The following is a 12,646-nucleotide window of genomic DNA, read 5'->3' on the forward strand; positions in this document are numbered from 1 at the left end:
GGGGGGGGGGGCGCGGCGGGGGGTCTTGGAGGGGCTGGTGGCGGCGGGGGGCAGCGCCTGGCGCTTGCCCGACTTGAGGAAGTCCAGGAAGGAGGCCATGAAGCCCGACTTCATCTCCGGCTGCTTCTCCTCCACCTCCTTGATCTTCTGCTTGATGCGCTCCCGCGTCTGGCTGCTGTCCAGGGGGGGCTCGGCCCCCGGGGGGGGGGCGCCTGCCAGCGGGGGACCCCCCCCCTCCGGCACCAGTGGGACCCCCTCGCCCTTCGGCACCGCCAGCTTGATCTGGGGGGAGGGGGGGGAGGGGTTAGGGGGGACCCCTGGGGACCCCCCCCCCGGTATCTGCTGGGAAGGCCCCCCCAGAGCTCCCAGTACCCCCATTATCTCCCAGCGCCCCCCCACAGAGCTCCCAGTACCCCCATTATCTCCCAGCGCGCCCCGCCATCTCTCCCAGTGCCCCCCCCAGAGCTCCCAGTACCCCCCATTATCTCCCAGCGCCCCCCCACAGAGCTCCCAGTACCCCCATTATCTCCCAGCACCCCGCCATCTCTCCAGTGCCCCCCCAGAGCTCCCAGTTACCCCCATTATCTCCCAGCGCCCCCCATCTCTCCCAGTGCCCCTGTTATCTCCCAGTGCCTTCCCATCTCTCCCAGTGCCCCCCCATCTCTCCCAGTTACCCCATTATCTCCCAGCACCCCCCCATCTCTCCCAGTGCCCCTGTTATCTCCCAGTGCCTTCCCATCTCTCCCAGTGCCCCCCACAGAGCTCCCAGTACCCCCACTATCTCCCAGCACCCCCCCATCTCTCCCAGTGCCCCTGTTATCTCCCAGTGCCTTCCCATCTCTCCCAGTGCCCCCCCGAGCTCCCAGTTACCCCCATTATCTCCAGCACCCCCCCATCTCTCCCAGTGCCCCTGTTATCTCCCAGTGCCTTCCCATCTCTCCCAGTGCCCCCCATCTCTCCCAGTACCCCCATTATCTCCCAGCACCCCCGCATCTCTCCCAGTGCCCGTTATCTCCCAGTGCCTTCCCATCTCTCCCAGTGCCCCCCCAGAGCTCCAGTACCCCCATTATCTCCCAGCACCCCCCCATCTCTCCAGTGCCCGTTATCTCCCAGTGCCTTCCCATCTCTCCCAGTGCCCCCACAGAGCTCCCAGTACCCCCATTATCTCCAGTGCCCCCCCCAGAGCTCCCAGTGCTCCATTACCTCCCAGTGCTCCCCCCCAGGAGCTCCCAGCTCCCGCTCATCTCTCCCAGTGCTCCCATTATCTCCCAGTGCCCCCCCCCATCTCCCAGTGCCACCTGTTACCTCCCAGTTCCCCCCCCCAGAACTCCCAGTGCCCCCTATCTCTCCCAGGGCCCCCATTATCTCCCAGTGCCCCCCCACAGAGCTCCCAGTGCCCCCCCATCTCTCCAGTGCTCCCATTATCTCCCAGTGCCCCCCCCCAGGGAGCTCCCAGTACCCCTATCCTCTCCCAGTGCCCCCCCCATCTCCCAGTGCCACCCATTATCTCCCAGCGCTCCCCCCGAGAGCTCCCGTGCCCCCCCATGTCTCCCAGTGCCCCCTCGCCTCTCCCAGTGGCCCCCCTGTGAGATCCCAGTGCCCCCCCATTATCTCCCAATGCCCCCGTTATCTCCTAGTGTCCCCCCAAGGGAGCTCCCACTGCGCCCCCATGTCTCCAGTGTCCCCCCCCCCCCGCCCGGGAGTTCCCAGTGCCCCCCCAACTCTCCCACTGCCCTCATTATCTCCCAGTTTCCCCCCAGGGAACCCTCAGTGCCCCCATTATCTGCCACTGTTCCCCCATCTCTCCCAGTGCCCCCCCCAGGAGCTTCCAGTGCCCTCCAAGAGTTCCCAGTGCCGCAACACATCCCCCCACATCACTTACCAGGACATTCCAGTGCACCCCAGTTCCTCCCAGTTCCTCTACAGCCCCCTGCGGTCACCCCCAGACACCCCCCAGTCCTGACCAGTGCCCCCCAACAGCCCAGAAGCGACTGGAAACCCCCTCAAATACTCCCTCCCCCCTGACATCTGCACCCCCAGACCATGCAACACTCCCCAGCACCCCAAGACCCCCTCAACCCCCCCCAAATCCTCACCTGGAGGGACTGGAGGTCTCCAAGCCATCACCTTGCCCAACCTTGGGGCTTTTGGTGGCCATCAGAGGGCAACAGACCCATGGGAACCCCCCCAAAGAGCCCAAAGACCCCCTTTCTCCCCCAACCTTCACCTTCCAAGACCCTGCAGCACCCCCAGCCCCCCAAGACCCCCTCAACTCCCCCCAAATCCTCACCTGGAGGAGCTCAATGGTTTCCAAGCCATCGCCATGGCCAACCTTGGGGCTTTTGGTGGCCATCAGAGGGCAATGGACTGATGTGAACCCCCCAGAGCCCAGACACCCCTTTTTTTCCCCCAACCTTCACCTCCCAAGACCCCGCAGCACCCCCCAGCACCCAAGACCCCCTTAAGCCCCCCCAAATACTCACCTGGAGGAGCTCAGGAGTCTCCAAGTCATCCCCATGGCCAACCTTGAGACTTTTGGTGCTCATTGAAGGGCAACGGACCCATGGGAACCCCCCAAAGACCCCTTGTATCTCGCAACCCCCACCTCCCAAGGCCCCGCAGCCCCCCTCCCCAAGACCCACCTTGAGGGGCTTGAGGGTCTCCAAGCCATCGCCATGGCCAACCTTGAGGCTTTTGGTGGCCATCAGAGGGCAATGGACTGATGTGAACCCCCCAGAGCCCAGACACCCCTTTTTGTCCCCCAACCTTCACCTCCCAAGACCCCGCAGCACCCCAATACCCCCTTAATCCCCCCCAAATCCTCACTTGGAGGAGCTCAAGGGTCTCCAAGCCATTGCCATGGCCAACCTTGAGGCTTTTGGTGGCCGTCAGAGAGCAATGGACCCATGGGAACACCCCAAAGAGCCCAAAGACCCCCCCTTTACCTCCCAATCTTCACCTCCCAAGACCCCCCCGGCACCGCAAGGCCCCCAGACCCTCACCTGGAGGAGCTCAAGGGTCTCCAAGCCATCGCCATGGCCAACCTTGAGGCTTTTGGTGGCCATCGAAGGGCAACGGGTCCATGGGAACCCCTCAAAAAGCCCAAAGACCCCCCCCTTTATCTCCCAACCTTCACCCCCCAAGCTCCCGCAGCACCCCAAGCCCCCCCCAAAACCCACCTTGAGGGGCTTGAGCGGCTCCAACCCGTTGCCATCAGCCCCCTCCTCGCCGCCCTTCTTCCCCCGTCCCCTTCCCCGTCCCCGGGGCTTCTTGGCTCCGTCGGGGGCCAGCAGCCCGGGGGGCTCGGCCAAGGGTCGGATACGTGGGCGCCCCCGGGGACGGGGGGGTCCTTCTCGCTTGGGCTTGGTGGGCTTGCGGCCACGTTTCTTGGGGCCGGGGTGGGGGCCGGGGTGGGGACAGAAGTCGATGTCCCCCATGGGGCTGAGGCTGGGCCGGGCTCGGCAGCTGGAGATGAGGTCCGGGAGCAGGTCGGGCAGGCGGCGGCTGTTGAGGCGGATGTCGGCGGGGACGTCGGCTTTGTCCTCGTCATCCTCGAACTCGTATTCCTGGGCGTAGGTTTTTTTTGGGGGGGGGAAAGGGTCCCGCTTGCGGAGGAGGTGGAAGGACGAGGTCTTCAGCAGCTTCTTGGGTTTGGAGGAGCAAAAAAGGGGGGCGGCCAAAGGGGGCTTGGTCCCCTCGCCCGTGCTCTGGATCAGCCCCAGGGGCTCGGCGTTGACGGTGGAGGGCAGCTCGTGCTTGGGGGGCTCCAAGCCCAGCGGGGGGGCTTCGCCCGCCGCCCCCTCGGCGGGGCAGAACGCGGGGTAGCTCTGCCCCATGTCGTAAGGGGGGGCTTTCAGCCCCTCGGCGCGGGGCTCCAGCCCCCCGCTTCCTTCCTCTTCCTCCTCCTCGGTGGTCTTGGGGAAGTCTTCGGGGGGGGGCCCGAACATGTCCTCCATCCCGGGGAAGAAGCCGCGGTCCTCGTCCTGCAGCAGCGCGTCGGGGAAGCAGATGGAGGTCAGGGGGACGAAGCGCCCCTTGCCCCCCGCCGGGCTCCCCCCCTCGGCAAACTGGTCCTTGGCTTCCAGCGGGGCGGGGGCCACCGACGGCCCCCCCTCGGGGTCCAGCAGGTGACCGGGGGGTCCTTGCACCCCCCCGGCTTGCCCCAAATGCGGCTCCAACCCCAGGGGGGGCTCCAAAAAGTCTTGGATCTCCTGGGGGGCCGGCAGCACCTCCATGGGTTCGGGGGGCAGCGGCGGGGGGGCTTGGGGGTCCAAGCCCTGCGAGCGGACGTGGGCCTGGTGCAGGTGGGCTTCCAGGAGCAGCTGGGGGGACGGGGCTGCGGGGGGAGCCGGGGGGGCCGGCGGGGCCGGGGGGGGCGGCGGAGGGGGCGGCGGGGGGGGCGGCATCCGCTGCTGCTCCAGGAGGTGGACGTCCAGGGGGGGTCTCCCCTTGGCGCGGGGGTGCAGCTGGCTCTGGGTGTGGGTGAGGACGGAGGGCAGCAGGGACCCCCCCGGTACCGGCACAGCCACCGGGACCACCGGCCCCAGCTCGGGGGGGGGGTCCAGGAGGAGCCCGTGGGGTTCCATGGGGGGCCCCTCACCCACCAGCCGCCCGTGCTCGGGGGTCTTGGGCAGGTAGGGGTGGGCTTGCCCCAGCTCCTTGCCGCTAGCCAAGTGCTCGGCTGGCTTCTTCAGCTCCTGCCCGTACGAGTCCAGGGCAGGGGGCTGGTGGCCGTAGTGGACCACCGAGGTGGCCGCCAGCCCCTCGCCACCCCCGCCGGCCCCCCCGCCGGCCCCCCGGTACTCCTTGCCCCGCTCCGGCTTCTTCTTCTCCTTCAGCAGCGCCAGCTCCAGCGCCGCCGGCCCCTCCAGGTTAGAATTGGGCCGGATCACGCTCTGCAGCTGGTACCGCTCCTCCGCCTTCCCCAGCCCCCCGTAGCCCCCCAGCCCCTTGCCCGCCCCCCCCCGCTCCTCGCAGGCCCCCAGCCCCTCAGCCGGCCCGCGGGGGGGGCTGGGGGCTTGCAGCAGGTGCTGGATGAGGAAATCCTCGTCCTCGCTGCGCTCAGCCGCCAGCAGCTCCGCATCCCCTTTGCCCCCCTTGCCGAAGGCGGGGGGTCGCTCCAGCCCCCCCGGAGCCCCCCCGTAGCCCGGGGCCATGAAGGAGGGTGACAAGACGGAGCCCAGGTACTTCTGGGACTGGCCAGGCGATGCCCCGCTCTGCGGGCGGGCGGCCGGGGGCGACTGCAGGGGGCGGATGATGGGCGAGGGGCTGGAGCCCCCCAAGCCGGCGTAGGGCAGGGGGGCCGGCATGGCGGGCGAGTGGCCAGTGCTGTAGCTGAGGGAGGGGCTGGCAGTGGGGAGCCCCTGGGAGGGGGCCGGGGGGCCATAGGCGGCCGCCTGCCCCCCCTCGGGCTGCACCCCGTAGGGCAGCGCCTGCAGCTGCTCGGGGGAGTAGGTCTGGCCCTGGCTAACGCAGGGCTGTAGCCCCTGGCCCCCCTGCCCCCCCGGCCCCCCGCCTTGCCCCCCGGCTGGGTAACTGGGGGCTTTGCCCCCCAGCTCCCCCCCCTGGCCACCGCTGAAGCCCCCGGTGGGCTGCCCGCTGGCCCCCAGGCTCTGGGGGGCCGGGGCGTTGGTGCCGTAGCCGGTCGCCGGCCCCATGGCCAGCAGGCTCTGCGGCTGGCCCGGCGAGTAGGCGGGCGACTGGCTGGCGATGACGGAGCTGGGTTTGGGGGTGCTGGGGGTGTAGCTGCTTTGGCACTTGGGGGTGGCGGTGGAGCGTGGGGTCTGCCGCGACGCCGAGTAGCTCTTGGACTTGCTGCCGCCGTTGCTGGCGCTGCCGCCGGTGGTGCCGCCGCTGCTGCCACCACCGGAATACGCCGGCGACTGGATGATGGGGCGGTAGCTCTGCGTCGGCTCCGGCCGCGGCGCCGGAGCGTTTTTGGGGGGCTGTTGGGAACCCTCGGAGCTGGCGGGGGACTGGTCGCCCAGGGGGCTGCAGGAGAGCGCGGCACGGTGCGGCATTTGCTGGTAGGAGCCGCCGCAGCTCAGGTAGTGCTGGAGGCTGTGCGCTGCCGGGGCGAGCTGCGGCTGGGCACCCGCCGGCCGCTGGTAGTGCTTGATGACACTGTCCTGGCGCGGCACGGCACGCTCGCCCCCGCCGCCCCCGAAGACCGAAGCATTGTAGAGCTGAGCCGGTTGCTCCGCCGGGGCAGCCAGAGGCGCCGAGAGAAGGTTAAACTGGGAAGAACTGGGTGGTCCGCGATAAGCTGAGCCTTGCGCCGGTAAACCCGAGCCCAGCACGGCGCTGCCCAGGCGTTCGAAGCCCAAGGACGAGGGGACGCTGGGCTGGGTGGGCTTGATGTGCAGCAGGGGGTCGTGGGGGGAGAGGAGCCCGTTGGAGCCGGGGCTGAAGGCGGCTTCGGGCAGGCTGAGGGGCGAGCTCACCGGGAAGCTGCGCCCGCTGAAGGAGGCCGGGTGCTGGTAGGCGCTGAGCGCTGACGACGAGGGGAAGGTGCCTGAGCCTGGCAGCGCTCCCGAGATGAACAGTTCGGCTGGTGCCGGCGTGTGCATGGCTGCGGGGCGAGAGAACGGGGGTGAGACGGGGGGTCATGCCACCCTCGGAGTAAGGACAGGCTCCCTGGGGCAAGTGGGGACACCCTGGGGTATCTGGGGACTCCCCCAGGGTAAGTAGCAGCTCCCTGGGGCAAGTGGGGACCCCCTCGGGGTAAGGACAGGCTCCCTGGGGGCAAGTGGGGACACCCTGGGGTATCTGGGGACTCCCCCAGGGTAAGTAGCAGCTCCCTGGGGCAAGTGGAGACCCCCTCGGGGTAAGGACAGGCTCCCTGGGGGCAAGTGGGGATGCCCTGGGGTACGTGGGGATCCCTCCCAGGGTAAGTAGTAGCTCTGTGGGGCAAATGGGGACTCCTCCAGGGCAAGTAGAAGCTCTCTGGGGCAATGAGGAACCCCTTGAGGCAAGCAGAAGCCCCCTAGGGCAACTGGGCCCCCCCCAGGAGCAAGTACAAGCTCCCTGGGGCAGGACAGGAGCCTCCTGGCACAGCATAGAGCCCCCCAGGGCAGGATAGGACCCTCCCGGGGCAGGCTAGCTTCCCCCACCCCCCGGGGCAGGATAGGACACCCACCCCCCCATCCCTCCCACCCCAGGGCAGGATAGGACCCTCCCGGGGCAGGCTAGCTTCCCCCACCCCCCGGGGCAGGATAGGACACCCACCCCCCCATCCCTCCCACCCCAGGGCAGGATAGGGCGCACACACACACCCCGGGCAGGCTAGCCCCCCCCCCCCCGGGGCAGGATAGAACCCTCCGAGGCAGAATAGGACCCCCAGACCCACCAGTCTGCCAGGAGGGGGTGCGGAACTGGGAGAGCAGGGAGGAGGCGGAGGGGCCGGGCTGCGGCGCCCGCGACTCCAGCGCTGAGATGAGGTTCATGACGGAGGCGTCAGGCGCAGCTCCGCCCGCGTGGTGCAGCCCCGTCTCAAAGAGCCCCGACAGCCCTGGGGACACAGCGTGACGTGTTGGGGACACCACAGGGACACCCCAGCCGTGCCACCCTGGGGACACCCTGGCCGCGCCACCCTGGGGACAGGTTGGGGACACCCCCGGCTGTGCCACCCTGGGGACACCACGGGGACACCCTGGCCATGCCACCGTGGGGACACCACGGGGACATCCCGGCTGTGCCACCCTGGGGACACCCTGGCCATGCCACCCTGGGGGACACCTTGGCCGTGCCTCCCCAGGGGACAAGTTGGGGACACGGGGGCCTCGGCTCCCCAGGGAACAGGTTGGGGACGTGGTGGCCTTAGCTTCCCATGGGACAGGTTGGGGACACAGTGGCTTTAGCTCCCTGGGGGACAGGGGACAGCTTGGGGGCATACTGGCTGTGCCTCCCCAGGGGACAGGTTGGGGACATGGTGGCCTTGGTTCCCCGGGCGACAGGGGACAGCTTGGGGACCCCCCCCATGGACACGGGTGGCCCTGCTTCCCCGGGGGACTGGGGACACGAGCGTGGGGACAGGGGCACAGGGCTGGGGACGCAGATGGGAGTGGGGGGACCACAGGGACAGGGGGACAAAGGGCTGCGGTGCCATGGGGTCGGGGCGACATGGGGACACAGGGACAAAGGGCTGTGGGGTCAGGGTGGTGGGGTGCCACGGTGGCAGGGCGTTGGGGTGGCACGGTGGGGGGGGTCAGGGGGGTAGGGTGTCGGGGGGGGTCAGGGTTGTGGGGTGTCATGGTGGCGGGGGGTCGGGGGATCAGGGTGCCACAGTGGCAGGGTGCTGGCGGGTCAGGGGTCGCGGTGGCAGAGGGTTCGGGGGACTGAGGGTCAGGGTGGCGGGGGTTGGGGAGGCTGTTGGGGGGGTTAGGGTGGCGGGGGGTTGGGGTGTTGGGGTACAGGGTGACATGGGGACACGGGGACAAAGGGCTGTGTAGTTGGGGTGTCACAGTGGCGGGGGGTTGGGGGGTCAGGGGGTCGGGGTGGTGGGGTGTCACGGTGGTGGGGGGTTGGGGGGTCAGGGTGGTGGGGTGCCACGGTGGCAGGGGGTCAGGGTGGCAGGGGGTCAGGGTGCCGGGTGGAGGGGTCAGGGGGTCATGGTGGTGGGGTGTCAGGGTGCCGGGGGGGTGGGGGTCACAGTGCCAGGGGGTTTGGGGGGTCTGGGGGTGGCAGGGGTTGTGGTGGCAGGGAGATGGGGGTTCGGGGGGGGGTCGCGGAGGGGTCTGTACCTGCGGGGTGGTGGTTGGCGGCATAGCCCTGCAGCGGGTGCGGGGCACCGTAGGGCTGCCGGTGCAGCAGGTCGGGGTCGGGGTGCGACGCCCGCGAGCCCCCGTACACCAGGCTGGGGGGGGGGGGAGGGGAGCATCAGCACCGCACACGCCCCTCGCACGCTCACCACCCCCCTCGCACACACCTCACCCCCCTTGCACGGGGGAGCCGCACGCTGTCACGCAACGGGCACCACGTGCAGCCGTCAGTGCCCACAGGCGTGCAACGGGTGCGATGCCCAGCACAGACCCCCAGCAGTCGTGCAAGGGGCGCGGTGCACGACGAGGAGCCACCTCCAGCCGTGCCAGGGGCGCAATGCACACACTTGTGAGCAGCCCACAGGTGTACAAAAGGTGCGATGTACGGTGGTGAAATGCCCACCGTTGTGCAACAAGTGTGCTCTGCGCCTGTGAGCTGCCTATGGGTGCACGACAAGCGCGATACACAACGGGGAACTGCCAACAGACGTGCAACGGGGGTGACACGTGGTGGTCAGCTGCTGACAAGCATGCAACAAGCACGCTACGCGGTGGGGAATGGCCAACAGGCGTGCAAGAGGTGTGATAGGCAGCTGTGAGCCACCCACAAGCCTGCAACAAGTGTGAAACAGCAGTGAGATACTGACAGGCGTGCAACGGGTGCAATACACGGCGGGAAACTGCTGCCAGACGGGCAATGGGTGCGATAAACAAAGCAGTCGTGCAACGCTCCATCACGAGCCGCCTACTCCCGTGCAACACTTGTAGTTGTGAGCCAGACAGGATGCACAACTACACGCTGTCTCCAGCCACGCAACACCACGGTGCAACTGCAGTACCCATGCACTGGGCGCAACACACAGTCGTGCACGGCTAGAGCCGTGCAAGAGGCGCAGCGCACGCTCGTGTGGCACCCGCGGCTGTGCAACACACCAACACGCGCCCACAGCGGCCGTGCAACACCTGCAGGACAGGCAGTCGTGCAAGATGCCTCCGTGTAACACGCTCACACGAGGCCCTGTGCCATGCAAGGCACCCTGACCCCCGTGCAACGCACGAGCAGGCGAGGCTGGAGGCGTGCAAGGCGTGTGGTGCGTGCGCTCGTGAGCCAGGCGTGTGACACCTGCCGTCGTGCAAGGCCCCGTGACCCGGGGTGAGGGAACCTGGGCATGCAGGGGCACTCGTGGCGCACAAGGGGGTCCTGGCACCCGTTGCCGTTGGCACCCCAGGCACCAGCACGCCAGGGACCCCCTGCACCAGCACCCAGGAGCTGGTGCACTCAGCACCCCTGGAACCTGGTGCACTCAGCACCCCGTGCACCAGCACCCCGAGAATACGGTGCACTCAGCACCCCAGGAACCTGGTGCGCTCAGCACCCCGTGCACCAGCACCCCGAGAACATGGTGCACTCAGCACCCCAGGAACCTGGTGCACTCAGCACCTCGTGCACCAGCACCCCGAGAACATGGTGCACTCAGCACCCCAGGCACCAGCACCCCAGGAACCTGGTGCACCAGCACCCTGAAGCTTCTGCACCCACCGCAGCGAGTCCCCAGTACCCCAGGCTGCGGCGCACAGACACCTCAGCACCCGCTGCACCAGCACCCCAGCACTTGCTGCATCACAGCACCCAGTGCACCCCAGTCCCTAGTGCACGGGGACCCCAGCACCCTGGTACTGCTGTGTCCCTGCACCCAGTGCAACAGGACCCCAGCACCCCCATACTCAGCACAAACACCCCAGCACCCCGAGTCCTGCTGCACCCCAAATCTTGGTGCACCGGGCCCCCAGCACCCCAATCCTCCTGCACCCCAAGATCTGGGGCACCCCAGCACCTGCTGCAGCAGCACCCCAAGCTCCAGTACCTGGGTTCACAGCATCCTGCACCCCGTGCACTGGGGCCCCAGCACCCTCAGCCCTGCCACACCAGCCCCCCATTGCTCCTGCACCCCAACATCTGGGGCACCTCAGCACCCCAAGCTTTTGTACCTGGGTGCCCAGCACCCCAAGCCTCAGCACCCTGAGACCCGGTGCACTGGCACCCCAGCACCCTGGTACTCCTGCATCCTGTGCGCCGGGACCCAGCACCCTGAGCCCCCCGGTGCACCGAGACCCAGCACCCTGGGTGCAGCAGCACCCCAGCACTCCAGTGCACCGGGACCCAGCCCCCCAGTACACCGAGCTCCAGCCCCCCCAGCCCCTCGGTGCAGCAGCACCCCAGCCCCCCGGTACACGGGGCCCCAGCCCCCCAGCAGCCCAGCCCCCCGGTGCACCGGGCCCCAGCCCCCCGAGCCCCGGTGCACCGGCCCCCCGCCCCCTCGGTGCGGCGGCCCCAGCCCCCCGCAGCCCCCCTCTCCGCGCCCCCCCGCGCCGCCGCCCCCCCCCCCCGCACCTGGCCTTGGCGGAGCGCTCGTAGCTCCAGCCGGGCCCGGCGGCCAGCGGGTCCCCGAAGCCGGCGGCCGGGTAGTTCCTGTCCATGGGGGCGGCGGGCCGGGGGGCGGCGGGCCGGGGGGGGGCGGCTGGGCCGGGGGGGGGGCCGGACGGGGCGGGGCCGGGCCGGGCGGCTGGGCCGGGGGCGGCGGCGGCGGGGGGGGGGGAGCGCTCACGGAGCGGCCATGTTGGCTGGCGGGGCCGCGCCGCCGCCGCTTCCTCCCACAATGCACCGCGCGGCGGGGGGGGGCCGCGAGGGCGGGGCGGGCGGCGCGCGGCGGCGGCGGGAGCGCGGAAGGGGCGGGGACGGGACGGGGGCGGGGCCAAGCGGCGGCGGGAGCCGTCGGGGGCGTGGTGGAGGGACGGCAGGCGTGGCCAGGGCAGCGGGGGCGTGGCCAATACGGAGGACCCTGTGGGGACGTGGCCAAGGCCGCGGAGGCGTGGCCAAGCGACGGCGGGAGCCTGCGACGGCGAGGACAAGGCGGCGGGGGTGGAGACAAGGCGACGGGAGCCTGTGGGGGCGTGTCCAAGCGTGTCGGGAGCCTGTGGGGGAGTGGCCAAGACGACGGGAGCCTGTGGAGGCGTGGTCAATGCGGCGGGGGCGTATCCAAGCGTGACGGGAGCCTGTATCCAAGGCCGAGGAGGCGTGGCCAAGCTGCGGCGGGAGCCTGCGGGGGCCTGGCCAAGGCGGCGGGAGCCTGTGGGGGCGTGGTCAAGACCGTGGGGGCGTTGCCGAGACAGCGGGGGCGTGGCCAAGCGCGACGGGAGGCTGTGGGGGCGTGACGGCGGGATGGGGGCGTGGCCAAGTACTCGAGGGCGTGGCCAAGCAAAGCGGGAGCCGGCGGAGGCGTGGACAAGGCGGTAGGGGCGTGGTGAAGCGCGACGGGAGCCTGTGGGGGCGTGGTAGTGAAACGGGGGCGTGGCTAGAGACAGCGGGGGCGTGGCCAAGCGGCGACCGGAGCATGTGGGGCGTGGTCATATCTGCAGGGGCGGAGCTACGGGGGGCGGGGCGCTGTGGGCACTAGCAGCTGTGCGGGGGTGGGGGGGCCCTAGGGGGGCCGGGACCCCTCCCCCCGCCATGGGGTTCACCGCGGGCAACGGCCCCCCACCCCCAAGGGTTCCCCCGCAAACTGGGACGCCCCCGTAATGGGCCCTCCCTGGACTGGAGGGTCACTGAAGGACCTGGGGGGGTCACTGGGGGAACTAAGAGGAGCTGAGAGGTACTGGGGGTGTCACTGGGTGGGGCTGGGGGGCTACTAGTGCATTACTAGGGGAACGGGGTTGTACTGGGAGGCACTGGAGGGGAAGGGGAAGGGACTAGAGGGAGCTAGGAGGCACTGGAGCATAGCAAGGGGGAACTGGGGGGAGCTGGGGCTTACTGGGAGGAGTGGAAGGGACCGGGGGGGGACAGGGGGAGCTGAAGGGGGAGGTGGGAGGTACTGAGGGCAACTGAGAGG

General features: G+C 69.7%; 1 protein-coding gene across 1 annotated transcript; it reads right to left on the reverse strand.

The window, feature by feature from the left end:
- Positions 1 to 12: 12 nt before the first annotated feature.
- On the reverse strand, positions 13 to 12,049 carry PRR12 (proline rich 12; the record flags this gene model as incomplete). The annotated part of the gene is made up of 5 exons (XM_080411698.1): positions 11,152 to 12,049; positions 8,742 to 8,854; positions 7,349 to 7,510; positions 3,180 to 6,571; positions 13 to 282 (listed from the first exon to the last, which is right to left on the reverse strand). Coding segments are annotated over exons 1-5 (4,023 nt in total), but the record flags the coding sequence as incomplete, so codon positions are not given.
- Positions 12,050 to 12,646: the final 597 nt, after the last annotated feature.

The sequence above is a fragment of the Falco punctatus genome, assembly GCF_963210335.1.
Source record: "Falco punctatus genome assembly, contig: scaffold_230, whole genome shotgun sequence".
Lineage (NCBI taxonomy): Eukaryota > Metazoa > Chordata > Aves > Falconiformes > Falconidae > Falco > Falco punctatus.